The sequence below is a fragment of the Cucurbitaria berberidis genome (assembly GCF_010015615.1).
Source record: "Cucurbitaria berberidis CBS 394.84 unplaced genomic scaffold K460scaffold_1, whole genome shotgun sequence".
Lineage (NCBI taxonomy): Eukaryota > Fungi > Ascomycota > Dothideomycetes > Pleosporales > Cucurbitariaceae > Cucurbitaria > Cucurbitaria berberidis.
This window is the reverse complement of record NW_024468935.1, coordinates 1,130,117-1,142,607: the sequence shown is the minus strand read 5'-3', so window position 1 is coordinate 1,142,607 and position 12,491 is coordinate 1,130,117. Positions and strand designations below refer to the sequence as shown.

General features: G+C 52.7%; 7 protein-coding genes across 7 annotated transcripts; 3 read left to right on the top strand and 4 right to left on the bottom strand.

Moving 5' to 3' along the window:
• Positions 1-241: 241 nt before the first annotated feature.
• Positions 242-1,102, bottom strand: K460DRAFT_350110 (uncharacterized protein; the record flags this gene model as incomplete). The annotated part of the gene is made up of 1 exon (XM_040931478.1): positions 242-1,102. One exon carries the CDS (start codon positions 1,100-1,102, stop codon positions 242-244), a length of 861 nt encoding a protein of 286 aa, XP_040792558.1.
• Positions 1,103-1,652: 550 nt separating this feature from the next.
• On the top strand, positions 1,653-3,366 carry K460DRAFT_360858 (vacuolar membrane PQ loop repeat protein-like protein). The gene is made up of 3 exons (XM_040932345.1): positions 1,653-1,977; positions 2,155-2,829; positions 2,882-3,366. Exons 1-3 carry the CDS (start codon positions 1,891-1,893, stop codon positions 3,026-3,028), a joined length of 909 nt encoding a protein of 302 aa, XP_040792557.1. The 5' UTR covers positions 1,653-1,890; the 3' UTR covers positions 3,029-3,366.
• Positions 3,250-5,986, bottom strand: K460DRAFT_300599 (glutamine-hydrolyzing asparagine synthase). The gene is made up of 8 exons (XM_040929839.1): positions 5,735-5,986; positions 5,603-5,653; positions 5,523-5,548; positions 5,440-5,466; positions 5,351-5,386; positions 5,151-5,299; positions 3,714-5,101; positions 3,250-3,656 (listed from the first exon to the last, which is right to left on the bottom strand). The coding sequence occupies exons 1-8, from the start codon at positions 5,758-5,760 to the stop codon at positions 3,614-3,616; spliced, it is 1,746 nt and encodes a 581-aa protein (XP_040792556.1). The 5' UTR covers positions 5,761-5,986; the 3' UTR covers positions 3,250-3,613.
• Positions 5,987-6,480: 494 nt separating this feature from the next.
• On the bottom strand, positions 6,481-8,114 carry K460DRAFT_8731 (VAMP-associated protein). Its single transcript, XM_040938765.1, has 6 exons — positions 7,755-8,114; positions 7,634-7,704; positions 7,541-7,563; positions 7,427-7,485; positions 7,249-7,364; positions 6,481-7,183 (listed from the first exon to the last, which is right to left on the bottom strand). Exons 1-6 carry the CDS (start codon positions 7,792-7,794, stop codon positions 6,620-6,622), a joined length of 873 nt encoding a protein of 290 aa, XP_040792555.1. The 5' UTR covers positions 7,795-8,114; the 3' UTR covers positions 6,481-6,619.
• Positions 8,115-8,523: 409 nt separating this feature from the next.
• K460DRAFT_270927 (uncharacterized protein) lies at positions 8,524-9,462 on the top strand (the record flags this gene model as incomplete). The annotated part of the gene is made up of 1 exon (XM_040927688.1): positions 8,524-9,462. The coding sequence occupies one exon, from the start codon at positions 8,524-8,526 to the stop codon at positions 9,460-9,462; it is 939 nt and encodes a 312-aa protein (XP_040792554.1).
• Positions 9,463-9,823: 361 nt separating this feature from the next.
• On the bottom strand, positions 9,824-11,426 carry K460DRAFT_270946 (ATP-dependent DNA helicase; the record flags this gene model as incomplete). Its single annotated transcript, XM_040927690.1, has 4 exons — positions 9,824-11,050; positions 11,100-11,134; positions 11,183-11,301; positions 11,350-11,426. The coding sequence occupies 4 exons, from the start codon at positions 11,424-11,426 to the stop codon at positions 9,824-9,826; spliced, it is 1,458 nt and encodes a 485-aa protein (XP_040792553.1).
• A 393-nt stretch (positions 11,427-11,819) lies between these two features.
• On the top strand, positions 11,820-12,470 carry K460DRAFT_272191 (uncharacterized protein; the record flags this gene model as incomplete). The annotated part of the gene is made up of 2 exons (XM_040927777.1): positions 11,820-12,112; positions 12,263-12,470. The coding sequence occupies 2 exons, from the start codon at positions 11,820-11,822 to the stop codon at positions 12,468-12,470; spliced, it is 501 nt and encodes a 166-aa protein (XP_040792552.1).
• Between the last annotated feature and the right edge of the window lie 21 nt (positions 12,471-12,491).

The window sequence follows — 12,491 nt, the reverse complement described above, 5'->3', positions numbered from 1 at the left end:
AGACGGAAGAGAATAGGACAATATGTAGATCCTCGCTTGCAATGCACCATGAAGACAAATCGTATCCAATCTAGCCATTTCCATGAGCCAAAGTATAAAGCCTCCGTTGGGGTTGCTGTATATACATGCTCCGGGCAGCTCGCCAAATTGGCACGTTTAATAAACCCGGCAAATAATCGTTGACATCGTGAACGGACCCTCGCAGGTCGCATATGTACGTATGTAAGCTGCTACGCTTCGCCTAGAAGTTGGCAGCCGCGTTGGGGCGTCCACCGGGATTGTGGTACTGTTCGAGGTTTGACTGGAAGGGCGAATTTGCGCTCCCGTTGTCGAATTTGTCGCCGAGGGCAGCGCCGGTGTTGACCATGAGATCGTCATCGTCGGCGCTGACCTTGTGCTGACGCTTCTTCATGCGCCAGAAGACAAGGGCGATGCCTCCCAACAGGAGGGCGCCGCCAACACCGCCGACGACACCGCCGATGATGTTCTTGTTGGTCTTGCTCAGGCCGCTACCGCCGTCGCTGTCGTTCTTCTGAGACGTGGGTGGATAGGTAACGAGTGCCTGGCCGGTGGTGGTAACGATGCTGCTAGTACCCGTTGAAGTAGTAATGATTTCCCGGCCATTGCTAATCGTTGTGATTACGGTGACATATTTCTGGAGTGAGGTGGATACGAGGTGACTGGTCCTCACAATGGCCGTTGTCCTGGTAGAAGTGACTGGTGCATCGCTCGAAGCTGGCGGTGCTGCACTCGTGCGTGGTGACGAGGACTGTGGTTGGTTGTTTCCTCCGCTCGACGGTGCTGGTGTGGAGGCTGCGGGTTCGTTGGATGTGGGCAGATCGGAGGTTTGGGCTTCTGTCGGTGTAGGCGTGGGAGTCGATGGAGGTGGTGGTGGTGGCGGCGATGGTGTTGTCGACGGTGGTTGAGCTGATGATACAGGAGGTGTTGGTGTAGGTGTACTGCCTGTGCCGGCAATCTGTCGCCTCTGGCCGTGGTGCAGATACTCCTCGATGCCGTCAAGATGTATGTCGTCGAAGTTGAACGACGAGGAGAGGGAAGCGAGCACAAAAAGGGCTGCGAAAAGCCAGAGCTTCTGCAACATGTTTGGTGGGTGGGTGGGTGTAGAAACAAAACAGAGAGAGCGGGTATGTGGGAAGTCGCAGGTAGGAGTCGTGTAGGGGCTGACGCGTTTCACGAAAAGGGCTCGACGGTGGGGTTCGCAGTGGTATTAAACGAGGTAACGGTGAAGGGCGAAATTGCGCAGTAAATGCAACGATGGTGTGTTTCGAGCGGGTAAACGAGGGGCAAGAAGATGAAGGGGACAGCAGTCAAGAATGGACAGACAAGAAAAAGCAGCTCAGCAGAGTGGAGGCAGATGACCCGGGTGCTGAGTGATGGGTTGTGTCGTGTTGCGTGAGTGACCAAGCCCTGGCCAGGCCAAATTTAGCCGCCAGAACGGGCAGACGGCAGACGGTAGACGGCTTGAGCGCTGAGACCCTGCATGCCTTCATTCCAGAAGCCTCGGAAGAAAATCTCTTGCGCCCAACAGAAACACGAGAAATTGGTGTCGTGGTGATAATCACTCGTCTCAAACCCGATATCAGACCTCCCGCCGGCTTCTTTTGTTGTCTTCTTTTTGTCTTGTCCAAACAGCGCGCGTGGCTTCCGAATACGGCAAGGCCCATTTGTCAAACTTCACCTTGATCCGGCTCGGCCATCTCACTCGCGACCCCAACGGGCCCACCCCTTGTTCAGGCATCTTCTCCGCCTGCACCTGCGTCATATCCTTGGTGTTGGGAATACTGCCTCTGGCTGAACGAGAATCTTTTACCAATCATCCCCACATCTTCACGTCGTACCAAGCAGCGGGTAGACATGTTCTCAGCCAGTATGGCACAAAGCCCGCCGTTGACTGCCCTCGAGGCCCTGTCGGGCGTCTTCGGCTCCATATCGCTGGCTTCCTGGATCTTCCTTCTGGTAAGTACCGCCTCGTCTGCAACTCCCCTACATCACGCCATACACATCTGAGTACATCTGAGGTCTCTTTGCACTTCCACGCAGGGCTGCGACAGGTGCTCAAGAGCTTCAGCCTCGGAGAATGCTTCAATTGTTGACCGCACGCGACACTCCACCATCACCTACTAAGCTACCCAGGTCCCGCAATTGCTAGAAAACTACAAGTCCGGTTCTGCAGACGGCATCTCCCTCGCCTTCCTCACAGTCTGGTTCATAGGCGACATCACCAACCTCGCTGGCGCAACATGGGCTGGCCTCGTCCCCACCGTCATCGCCCTCGCAATCTACTTCTGCTTCGCTGACCTGATCCTCATCTCGCAATGCGTCTACTACAACATGAAGAACTCGAAACGAACGCGCAAGACGTCGACGAGAAGCCAGGATAGCGTCGAGGCACCCCTCCTCGGCCGGAGGGACTCGAGCAACATCGGTCTGCCGGGCAGCCATAGAAGGGACTCGGCCGCGAGTCGCAGGCGCAGGGCGAGTTCGCTACCCACCATCATGGACGTCGACGAGGGCGGCAGCGAGTGGATAAAGAATGCCTTGTCCATAATCGGTGTCTGCGTCGTCGGTGCTGCGGGCTGGGCCATTGCCTGGAAGACGGGTGTATGGGTTCCGCAGCCGACCAACAAAGCTACGACGGGTACGGAAATGGCGCTCGGTGCGCAGGTCCTAGGATACGCCAGCGCCCTGTGCTATCTCGGAGCGAGGATCCCGCAGATTATCAAGAACCAGCGAGAAAAGTCCTGCGAGGGGCTATCACTGCTCTTCTTCATGCTGAGCTTGTTGGGAAATGCTACCTATGGTGCAGGAGTACGTTCTTGGAGACCACCGTGTGTTTGCGTTATTAGCTAACAATTCTCAGATCATCTTCCATTCTACCGAGAAAGAGTATATGCTTACCAATCTCCCTTGGCTCATTGGCTCGCTCGGCACAATGGTCGAAGACGTAACCATCTTCATACAGTTCCGTGTTTTTGGCAGCGGAGAGTCGACGTCTGCCCTCGCGTAGCGTAGCAGAATATAAGAAGAAAGGTAGACGAGGCCCAACACGCCTCACACCACAGTCATCATAGAATTGTTTTGGGTTTATGGCATCGAGCCATGTATATATGGGTTGGCTACGGTGCCTCAAAAGTCTGGGATCATTTGTTTCGCATCTACTCTTTGGTCTACAATACCCTATCTAGACAGACACGGATAGTGTTTTGCATGTTGGGTTCTTGTACGCTTCGTGACGAATAATGTATATACAATGTAAAGACGTCCAAATCCCAAGTCAATAGAGTCGGAGCCAGTCGCATGCAAACATGAGATATGTCAAGGTGTCCAAGGCAGACATACAGCGCGAGAACGTATTGCAAATGATGATTACTTTAATGATGTAACAGTCTATAAAACGAATCCTATCTGCCATCGCCGCCGTATGCAGACACCTGTTGGGTATATCTGTTTCTAGGCGGAAATAGTCTATGTGCGCCAGAAGAGACTCCGAATGAGACATCCACTCCATTGCCGCGCTCCTCTACAAACAGAACATGTGAATATGCTCCCCTTGCTGCTCGAGAACATCCCTTTCGTGTAATGCAGGCTGCATTTACTTTGTGTTCTCATACTTTTGCTCGTGAATGCCAATGGCACTGTCTAAGCGTTAGTTTCATACATCCATAAACCTCACGAGAACAAACAACACTTACCGTCCTGAAGGATCCGTCTGGTTGCTCCAAGTGGGCGTCCATCGCATCACCGTGCTGGCGCAGTAGCTCGGGAAATGCTCATCAAACATACACCTATACCAGTACGCCTCCTTCGAATCCGGGATGTCGTTGCCCCACTCCGGCTTGGGGTTCTTCATCATCTCATCGGTGACATGCAGCTCTGCGTTGTCTTTGAGCGCGTCGATCCAGCCGTAGCCCACGCCATCGGAGAACTGCTCCTTTTGTCTCCAGAGAATCTTCTGAGGGAGGTAGGGCTGCGTCTCTGGCTCGTCTGTCGTGTCAAAGGCTTTACGGATGATGTACTTTTCGATACGGCCATTCTTCATATCAATCATTTTCTCGGCCGGGTCGATGTTCATAGAGACATTCAGGAACTCTTTGTCGAGGAAGGGGACGCGCGCCTCTACACCCCATGCTGAGGTAGACTTGTTGGCGCGGAGGCAGTCTGCGAGATGGAGGTTCTCGACGCGGCGGATAGTTTCCGCGTGCAGTGCGGCTTTGTCGGGAGCATTGTGGAAGTACAGATATCCACCAAAGATCTCGTCACTTCCTTCTCCAGAGAGGACCATTTTGACGCCCATGGCCTTGATCTTGCGACTGAGGAGGAACATAGGTGTCGAGGCGCGGATGGTCGTTACATCGAAGCTTTCGAGGTGGTAGATGACATCCGTGAGCGCATTGAGGCCATCTTCAATAGTGAACGTAAAGGTGTGGTGCTTCGTTCCAAGGAAGTTGGCAACTTCCTGAGCCGCAATGGCGTCTGGAGCGTTGGGCAGACCGATCGAGAAGGAGTTCAGTTGTCCCAGGAGTAGATCCGTCTGAAGCTCATTGGCATCGTCAATACCGACAAGTTGTTCTTGTGTTCCATTGGTGACTCCGTTGGACTCTGCAGCTCGTTTCCTCGTTGCCTCGTTCAACCGCAGAGTTTCCCGCTGCGCAATGGAAGCAACAAGACTCGAGTCAAGGCCACCCGAGAGAAGCACACCAAAGGGCACTTCCGCCATCATGCGCTTTCGCACGGATTGTTCTAATGATGCCCTCAGTTCCTTGTAGTCTACCGGCTTGGTGGGAATGTTGGACGGTTCAACAAGCCACTTGGGGTCGTAGTATCGGGTGAGCTGGTCCGTCTTCGAGTCGTATATATGACCAGGCGGGAAGGAGATAATGTTGTCGCAAACGGGGTGCAAGCACTTCAGCTCCGAGGCAAAGAAGACTGCGCCAGGTGATGAGCTCGACCTGCCCATGTAGAAGGTAGTAATTCCGATGGGGTCTCGTGCCGCGAGTACGCGATCCTGTGTCTTGTCGTGAAGAACCCATGAGAACATGCCGTCCAGAAACCGGGGCGCATCGATGTCATGCTCGAGATACTACCACAGATTAGCTCCTGTCCACCTATGTATACCCGTTTGTCCTTACCAGAGGAATGATGACCTCGCAATCTGAGTGTGTCTTGAACTTGTACGGGTTCTTGAGGCCCTTGCGGAGGATACGGTGGTTGTAGATCTCGCCATTGACGGCCAGAGAGACTGTTTCGTCTTCATTGACCAAAGGCTGAGCGCCAGTATCTGCCCATTGTAAGCTACCACCCCCGAATCATGGGTGGTGTGACTGCATACCGACGCCGACGATACTCAAACGCTCGTGGACAAGGACTACCGGAGATTAGCATACCATTGCTACCTTGAATTGTCTTCAGGGAACTTACTAGTGTTGTTAGCAACCCAGTTTCCACCTGCAAAGTCTCAGTCACGGTGCTTCTCAGCGCATACAGAGTCATAGTTTGCTCACTCCAATCTGGTCCCCGATGTCGGACACTGTTCGCGGTGAGCCAATTGAGCAGGATAGTAATGTGAGAGGGGATGTCTTACGCCTTGCCCATCTTCAGGGCGGTGGGCTTGAATTTCTGCACATCTGGGTGCCTTTTGATGAGTCAGTCTCTTATCCAAACGGTTGCATGGAGTTTTGGAGGGGCAATTGAATGTCTGGAGGCAATCGCATACCTGTGACAGGCGAATATACCACACATGATGAAAGCTCGACGATGGTGAGAAGAGGGAAGAGGGAAGGAAGAAGTCAAGAGTCAGAGATGGGCGGATAGACGCTTGGCTCTAATCGCGAGATTTAGAAATTGTGGTAAAACCACTGAGTCAATCGATGCTCCGGCGACCGCATCGGAAGTTCTGCCCCACTAGGCGCCACGCCTTAAAGCCGCATATTGCCGTGGGAGCACTTTATCATCGTTCAGTTGCAGGGAATGCAAACAATGACGCCGGAAACCAACGGATTGGATTGGGCCCTGTTCGCGACGTGCATGCATCCAGATGCCCCCACATGGAGAATTGAGTCTTTGCTCATTGGCCACTGCCCTTGTGGCCTATCATCAATTGCGTGGATGACATCTCCACGTCGTGTGCTCTCCTACTTTGTCTAAAGGCACCCTGAAATACCTCAATAATTTTTGAAATACTTGTTTCGGACTTGCATAGCTATGTGAACTTCTTCTACCTTGACCAAATAGCCAAGATCCAGTCAATTCCCGCACAAAATCCGAAAAGGACTCTATGAAGGCTCTCGATAGACGAGTCCGTACTGTGTAGTAAAGATACATCGTTGACTCCCCCGTTGATGCGCTCAAGCCAGCCACTACAACTCCGAACACGTAACCAACAACAACCACGTCGTCCCGCAAGGATTACCTACTCAGAAAAACAAAAGTGATTACTCCTCCAATGACCCTGAGCGCCCATTCCGTCGCATCCCCCGTCCTTTTCGTACTCGAAAACGTCATCTGATACCCCACGATTTCCTCTTCGTACATGTAAGCCGCCATTGGCGCACGGCATGTTGCTTGGCTTGTGCTATATGGGGTATTGTGGGGGAAATGTTCAGAAAAGGAAGTAGGCGAGGAGAAAGCTGATGAGACATAGGAGGGCAGTAATATGGATGGGTACGCCACCCGCGGGGGCCTGTTGGGCGTCGACAGCGGTCGACAGCTGCGCTTTCGAGTCGCGTGTGGACTCTGTCTTTCGCTGGCGGAGACCGGCGCTTTCGCCCACTTGCTGTGTCAGCCTGGCAATCTGTGCTCGAGCCTCTTCAAGCTGGGCTTGCACATCTCCCTGAGACGGGAGGGCGTTCTTCACACTTGCAGCTGCTGCAACCACAGTTGACTGCACACCGCCAGATGTAGCAGGGCTATATGTCTCGTCATTGTTCTCTCCCAGGTGCTTGCTGTCTGCTAGACGGTCTTGTGGACGCGAGACAGGCCCAGGAGCTTCTGATACGCCGCGTTGGGGAGTAACGGCCTCGGGTGATGGAGAGGGAAGCAGCGAATCGCGGCTGACACCATTCGTCTTCGCAGGGGTTGCCATGGAATCGTCTGCGGCGAGGAAGAGGACCCTTATCTTCTTCTCCTGAATAGATGACTTCGAAGTCTGCTCGATGTGCGCCCACTGCAAAAAGCAATTAGTCTCGTCTGCCATTTATCACGGCTATCATTCTCCCGCAGGTGACGTACAAGAGATCCAACATTGGTAAACTCCTTATCAGCGGTGACGAGAACAGATTGCACAAGGAACTTGTCGCGGCATTTCGCATCTGGCGGCGGGTCTTCCTTCATCGCTTGCAAGAGGACTGTGCATCTGTTAGTTTGCTATAGAAACCCCGCGGGCTCGCGCGGAGAGGGGCTGGCGTACTCTGAACTTCGACATCTTTGCCAGGTTCGATGCGTCCACTGTTGGGTCTCACACAGTATCTATATTATCCAGCATCAGTCGCGGTGACCAACGGAGGGGTTACGAGGGTCGTACTGTTTGGGAGCAGTGGTTTTGACCTTTTGTATGTTAGTTAACCATTCTGACGCGCATAAAAGAAAGTAGGAGGGCATCAGGAGGTCTGCGTACCTTGAATGCGACTGGGTCGGAGTGTGGGTTCTTCAGGTGGAGGGTCTGCGAGACCTCCTGCTGGAAAGGTCCTGCCAAGTTCAGTACCTGGGCACTTCTATTATCCTCGCGGAACACTTACGCTTGAATCCAAGCTCTACGGGATCGAGCTCGACGGACATGACGGGAGCACGAGGGGTGTCGAAGTGTAACGGGCGGTTGTTGTCTTGGTAATCAGGTGTGGATGGGCGTTCCAGCGTGCGGCGCGCGCTGTTGCAAGGATAGGCAGGTACGACGGTTGTGTCTCGGTCTGCCGGATTACTGCCGAGGTAAAAAGCGCAAAGCTGAATGTCTATACAGTCGCGGTGAGAGTGGGTGGATAGTGGAAGTGATAGGATGTAGGGTGTCCTGGGGTCAACCTCGCTTGGGATGACGTTGCTGTTTAGAGCGTCTAGAAACCAGCGACGCTCTTGGAACCTTGAATCGCTCCTAGTTCCCGGAACTAAGACAGCTACTACTTCCAGCGCACGCCTTTAGTGAAGCTCTCAGAGTGGAATTGCTCTAAGCGCAATATATGTTTGGACAGGAATCAGTCTTCACCACCAACTTCGCAGTCCCGACAACCAGAGTCAAGAAACGTGCACGGCCGGTGATCTCATTCCACGGTTCCCCCAGATTCCACCGCCCACTTTCTAAGCCCCACCACTGTCTGCTCTCCCTTTCTCTCTCTTCCTGAACTACACGCTCTATCGTACAACCCATACCTCGAAAAGCCCACGATCCTACTTATTTCTCTCCCATAGTGAGCAGAATACAAACAACCCACATAACCCGCCCCTCCAGAGCTCGAACATAGCTATCTGAAGACTTACACAAGACTCAACATAAGCTCCATATCAACACCTCCCAACATGGCTGGAGACCTAGACACGCTCATCGACATGGGCTTCCCAGGCGATCGCGCCGAGCTTGCCGTAAAAGCCACCGGCGGACTTCAAGGCGCAATCGACTGGCTCGAGAAGAACCAAGACAAATCCATCGACGAGATCAAGCAACATCAGGCCGGCGCCTCCACCACCGCGACCGACGAGCCTCCAGCCCTGCAGCCCGGCGAAGAAGCAAAGTCTCTCGTCTGCGATGAATGCGGCAGAAAGTTCCGCTCAGTTAACCAAGCCCAGTTCCACGGCGAGAAGACTGGCCACGAACAGTTCAGCGAGTCGACGGAGGAGATTGCGCCGCTGACGGAGGAAGAGAAGAAACAGCGGCTAGAGGAACTGAGACAGAAGTTGGCATCAAAGAGGGCAGTGCAGTCAGAACAAGACAAGGAGGACCGGAAGAAGAACGAGCAGATCCGAATGAAAGCTACGAAAGAGAGCCAGGATATCAAGGAGGAGCTGGAGAAGAAGGAGCGCCTAAAAGAAGCTCAAGCCAAACGCGCAGAGAAGAAGGCCGACGAAGACGCGAGGAAGCGTGTGCTGGCAAAGCTAGAGGCAGACAAACAAGAGCGTAAGAGGAAGGCCGAAGTAGAGAAGGCGAAACGGGCGGGTCTAGCTCCTCCTCCAGCTCCAGCGCAAGCTCCCTTAGCCACGTCTTCTGGCCCTACCACGAGCAAGCCCGCGAGTGCGTATACCGAGGCGAGGTTGGCGCTGCAGACGCCAGGTGGCAGGGTTATGAAGACCTTCCCGGTCGAGACGACGCTCTTCGAGTTGGCACATGCGCTGGAGCAAGACGGTCTAACGGTCAACTCGTTCACGACCAACTTTCCCAAAAAGACATATGATAAGACGGACTTTGGTATGACACTCAAGGAAGCTGGCATGGTACCTAGCGCTGCCTTGATCATTGGATGAAAGTCCGCTGTCGCTCCGCGGTCAAGGATGTAGGCTTATGGGTATGACGTTTATGAACACTTGTCACGAGAATTGCGCGAGCAGGCGTTAGTATGCATAATCAGTGATTGCACATAACTTTAGGAGGGGATTTAACGTTGAGGTTAAGCCCCAAATATGAAAGTCCACGTTCAAAGCTTGAGTCGACACCGATGGATTTACGCATTGTCTTATTGATGCAAATCTCTTTATGGATACAATATCTGATCGTGCTACTGCTCCAGCATGGCCTGAGTTCACGCTTGCTGATATAATCACGTGTCTGAAAGTGAGCATGAACAATACGTTTATCCGCAAATTCTCTCTCTTCGTACCAATATTCTCACTCATACTCGTCGATATCATATCTGCCCAAATCTCGCTGAGTGCTACACCACTCTTCACTTGCAAGCCCTCTCTCCTTCCTCCTTACTAACGCCTCGGCGTCTTTACACCAGTCACACGCAAAGTCACATGGCGGGACCTCCTCGTCCCCGAAATACTTTGCAATCATTTTATGACGACACTCATTCGTAGCCTCGCAATAGGCCACTAGGGCCTGCAAGCTCTTCGCTCGGTTCATCAACTGCTGCTGCTGCGCCGCTACCCCAGCACCCTTGGTCGGTTGACGTGCTTGATCGCGTGCCATCATGGTCGCAGCGCGGTCCCGGTCTTCGCGCCCGTAATAGAGGATGCAGACTGCTGCTTTGCCGTCTCGGCCTGCACGGCCCGCTTCTTGGTAAAAGCCTTCGAAGGATTTGGGGATTTGCCAGTGCACTACGAAACGTACGTTTTCTTTGTCGATGCCCATACCAAAGGCAGTAGTAGCAACAACGACATCGTAGCCCGCCTTGTTGGCTACCCAGCCCGAGAGAGCCTCTGCGCGTTCGGCGTGGGGGAGGCCGGCGTGGTAGGGTTTTGCGCCTATGCCGTCAGCACGGAGGCGGGCAGCGAGCGATTCGCAGTCTTTGCGGAAGAGGGTATAAATAATGCCAGGGACATTATCGGCGCGCTGGTTTTGGGTTGCTAATTGGGTCGCTCGCTCAGGATTTGCGGCACGTCTGGCGTGAGCAGCTTTCAGCCAGGAAAGGAAGTCGGAATAGTGGTCGTCTTCATCCGATTTGAAGCGTATTTCATAGTGTAGGTTTGGGCGGCTGGTACTCATACGGAACATTCTCAGCTTAGAGGGGTCTAGAGCCAGCGTTTTGATGATGTCGTCTCTGACACGCGCCGTAGCTGTAGCTGTGAGACATATGATAGGAACATCTGGGAACTCAGTCTTGAAGAATGATAGTTGCTGAAACGAAGGACGGAAGTCGTGACCCCATTCGCTGACACAATGCGCCTCGTCGACCGCTATGCGGGCGAGCTCTCGCTGGGAATGAATTACGCGAAGGATCTTGCGGAAGTGGTCCCCCTGACAAAATTCCGGTGTTACGTAGAGGAGACGTGTGAGAGGATGACCACACTGTAAGTCTGCAGTAATTCTTTGTTTGTCGGAAGGTGGTGTCGTGCTATTTATGGTTTCCACTTTGATTTTGGCATTGCGCATGGAAGCGACTTGGTTGTTCTTGTTCTCAATGAGTACAGATCACAGTGGTCGAGAGGGATTGACATACCATCAGCGCCAGAAGGGGGGATATCACAATAGTAACTTGGATAGATTAGCATGGGCTGAGTCTCACGGCGAAAGTGACCGTACTGCCGAAATCAACTACTGCCGGGAGCTGATAACACAAGCTTTTTCCGAAGGAAGTTGCAGCCTGTAGGAAGACATCGTCGCCTTCTAACGTCGCTGTGATGACCTCGCGTTGCAGTAGTCTGCGACCAACCTCAGCGTGAATATCAAGAGTTTGGTGCTATACATACCGAAAGCCCGGCTTCTTGAACACCTTCTTCAGCGTAAAATCAATATTGGAGTAGGGTCGCTTCCTCTGGCCAGGCATACTGGTAGTTGAGACCGGGGGTGATTTGGTGCAAAGTGTGCTTGCGTCACCACCAGATTAACGAGAATGAAGGCGGTTTATGTAGTGTTCGAATTCCCATGTTGGCCTTTCCAAGTAGTGTAGTAAGAAGAGTTGGAAAGCGAAGCAAGAGCGATTGCCCAGGTGCTGGACGCGTTGTCGCGGAAAGGCCGACCAATCTGAACACGCTAGCACGTGTACCCCACCGCCGACTCAAGGCTTTCGCGACCAGACATCTCCTGTATTATTACCATATCAGCTTCATTTCTTCCGTTGTACAGATATTTTTACGATAGCAAATTCAATGCCATCCACCTGAAGCCTCAGTGCATTGTATTAGTGGTAGCAAAGCCAGCGCGCATGCCATCAAACACCATGTCGACACAAACTGCGCTGATTGTTGTTCCACCGGGTTTTGTTCTCAAAGAATTTACCTCATTTCCATCTAGCCATCGCTTGGTCGTCGCCGAGAAGGTCGCTAAAATCGAGAGGAAAGTCTTCCCTTCGAGTGAAAACTTCGACTACGACATTGAGCTCAAGAAGAAGAATATCGGCCTGCTACTAGCCTTCAAGGAAGGTGAACCCGACAACTTGGTCGCATATCTCGTGTACCAGCGGTTGAAGAGGCAGGTATGGCTGCATAAACTGTGTGTCGTTGAGGTGCGAAAGTCGCTGTCACGAAGACTCTTCGAATGTTCTAGCTGACATACGGATAGTAAGTAATCAACCTTTAATAAGATACTCCTTAGAATGTATTAGGTAGTATTCTTATTCCAGCTAGAAAGTGCTAACCCTGTCGCTCCTTGAAGGGAAGAGAGGGGCAAAGGTCTCGGTAAATTTTTAATACATTCCCTCAACCTCAAGATGAAAAAGGGAGGCTGTCAAAATATTCAGTTGTGGCTCGACGAAAACCGCAAACCGGCCAGAGCCCTGTACGCTTCATGCGGCTTCCAGCAACTCGAATACCGACCTGATTATTACTCTCCAGGGCGACCAGGCCTGAGAATGGGGCTATTTATCGGATGATGAGCGCAGGGGTGGTTTTAC

What these genes read in the sequence shown, in the direction of transcription:
- K460DRAFT_8731 (XM_040938765.1), bottom strand. Translation starts at nt 7,794, where the DNA reads ATGTCCGTCGAGCTCGATCCCGTAGAGCTTGGATTCAAGC. An exon ending in CCGACCCAGTCGCATTCAAG is followed by an intron (nt 7,564 to 7,633) that starts GTACGCAGACCT and finishes AACATACAAAAG; the next exon opens with GTCAAAACCACTGCTCCCAA. An exon ending in CAAAGATGTCGAAGTTCAGA is followed by an intron (nt 7,365 to 7,426) that starts GTACGCCAGCCC and finishes ACAGATGCACAG; the next exon opens with TCCTCTTGCAAGCGATGAAG.
- K460DRAFT_300599 (XM_040929839.1), bottom strand. Translation starts at nt 5,760, where the DNA reads ATGTGTGGTATATTCGCCTGTCACAG. An exon ending in GCCCTGAAGATGGGCAAGGC is followed by an intron (nt 5,549 to 5,602) that starts GTAAGACATCCC and finishes CACCGCGAACAG; the next exon opens with TGTCCGACATCGGGGACCAG. An exon ending in TTTGAGTATCGTCGGCGTCG is followed by an intron (nt 5,300 to 5,350) that starts GTATGCAGTCAC and finishes TACAATGGGCAG; the next exon opens with ATACTGGCGCTCAGCCTTTG.
- K460DRAFT_360858 (XM_040932345.1), top strand. Translation starts at nt 1,891, where the DNA reads ATGGCACAAAGCCCGCCGTTGACTGCCCTCGAGGCCCTGTCGGGCGTC. An exon ending in CTTCCTGGATCTTCCTTCTG is followed by an intron (nt 1,978 to 2,154) that starts GTAAGTACCGCC and finishes TAAGCTACCCAG; the next exon opens with GTCCCGCAATTGCTAGAAAA. An exon ending in ATGCTACCTATGGTGCAGGA is followed by an intron (nt 2,830 to 2,881) that starts GTACGTTCTTGG and finishes AACAATTCTCAG; the next exon opens with ATCATCTTCCATTCTACCGA.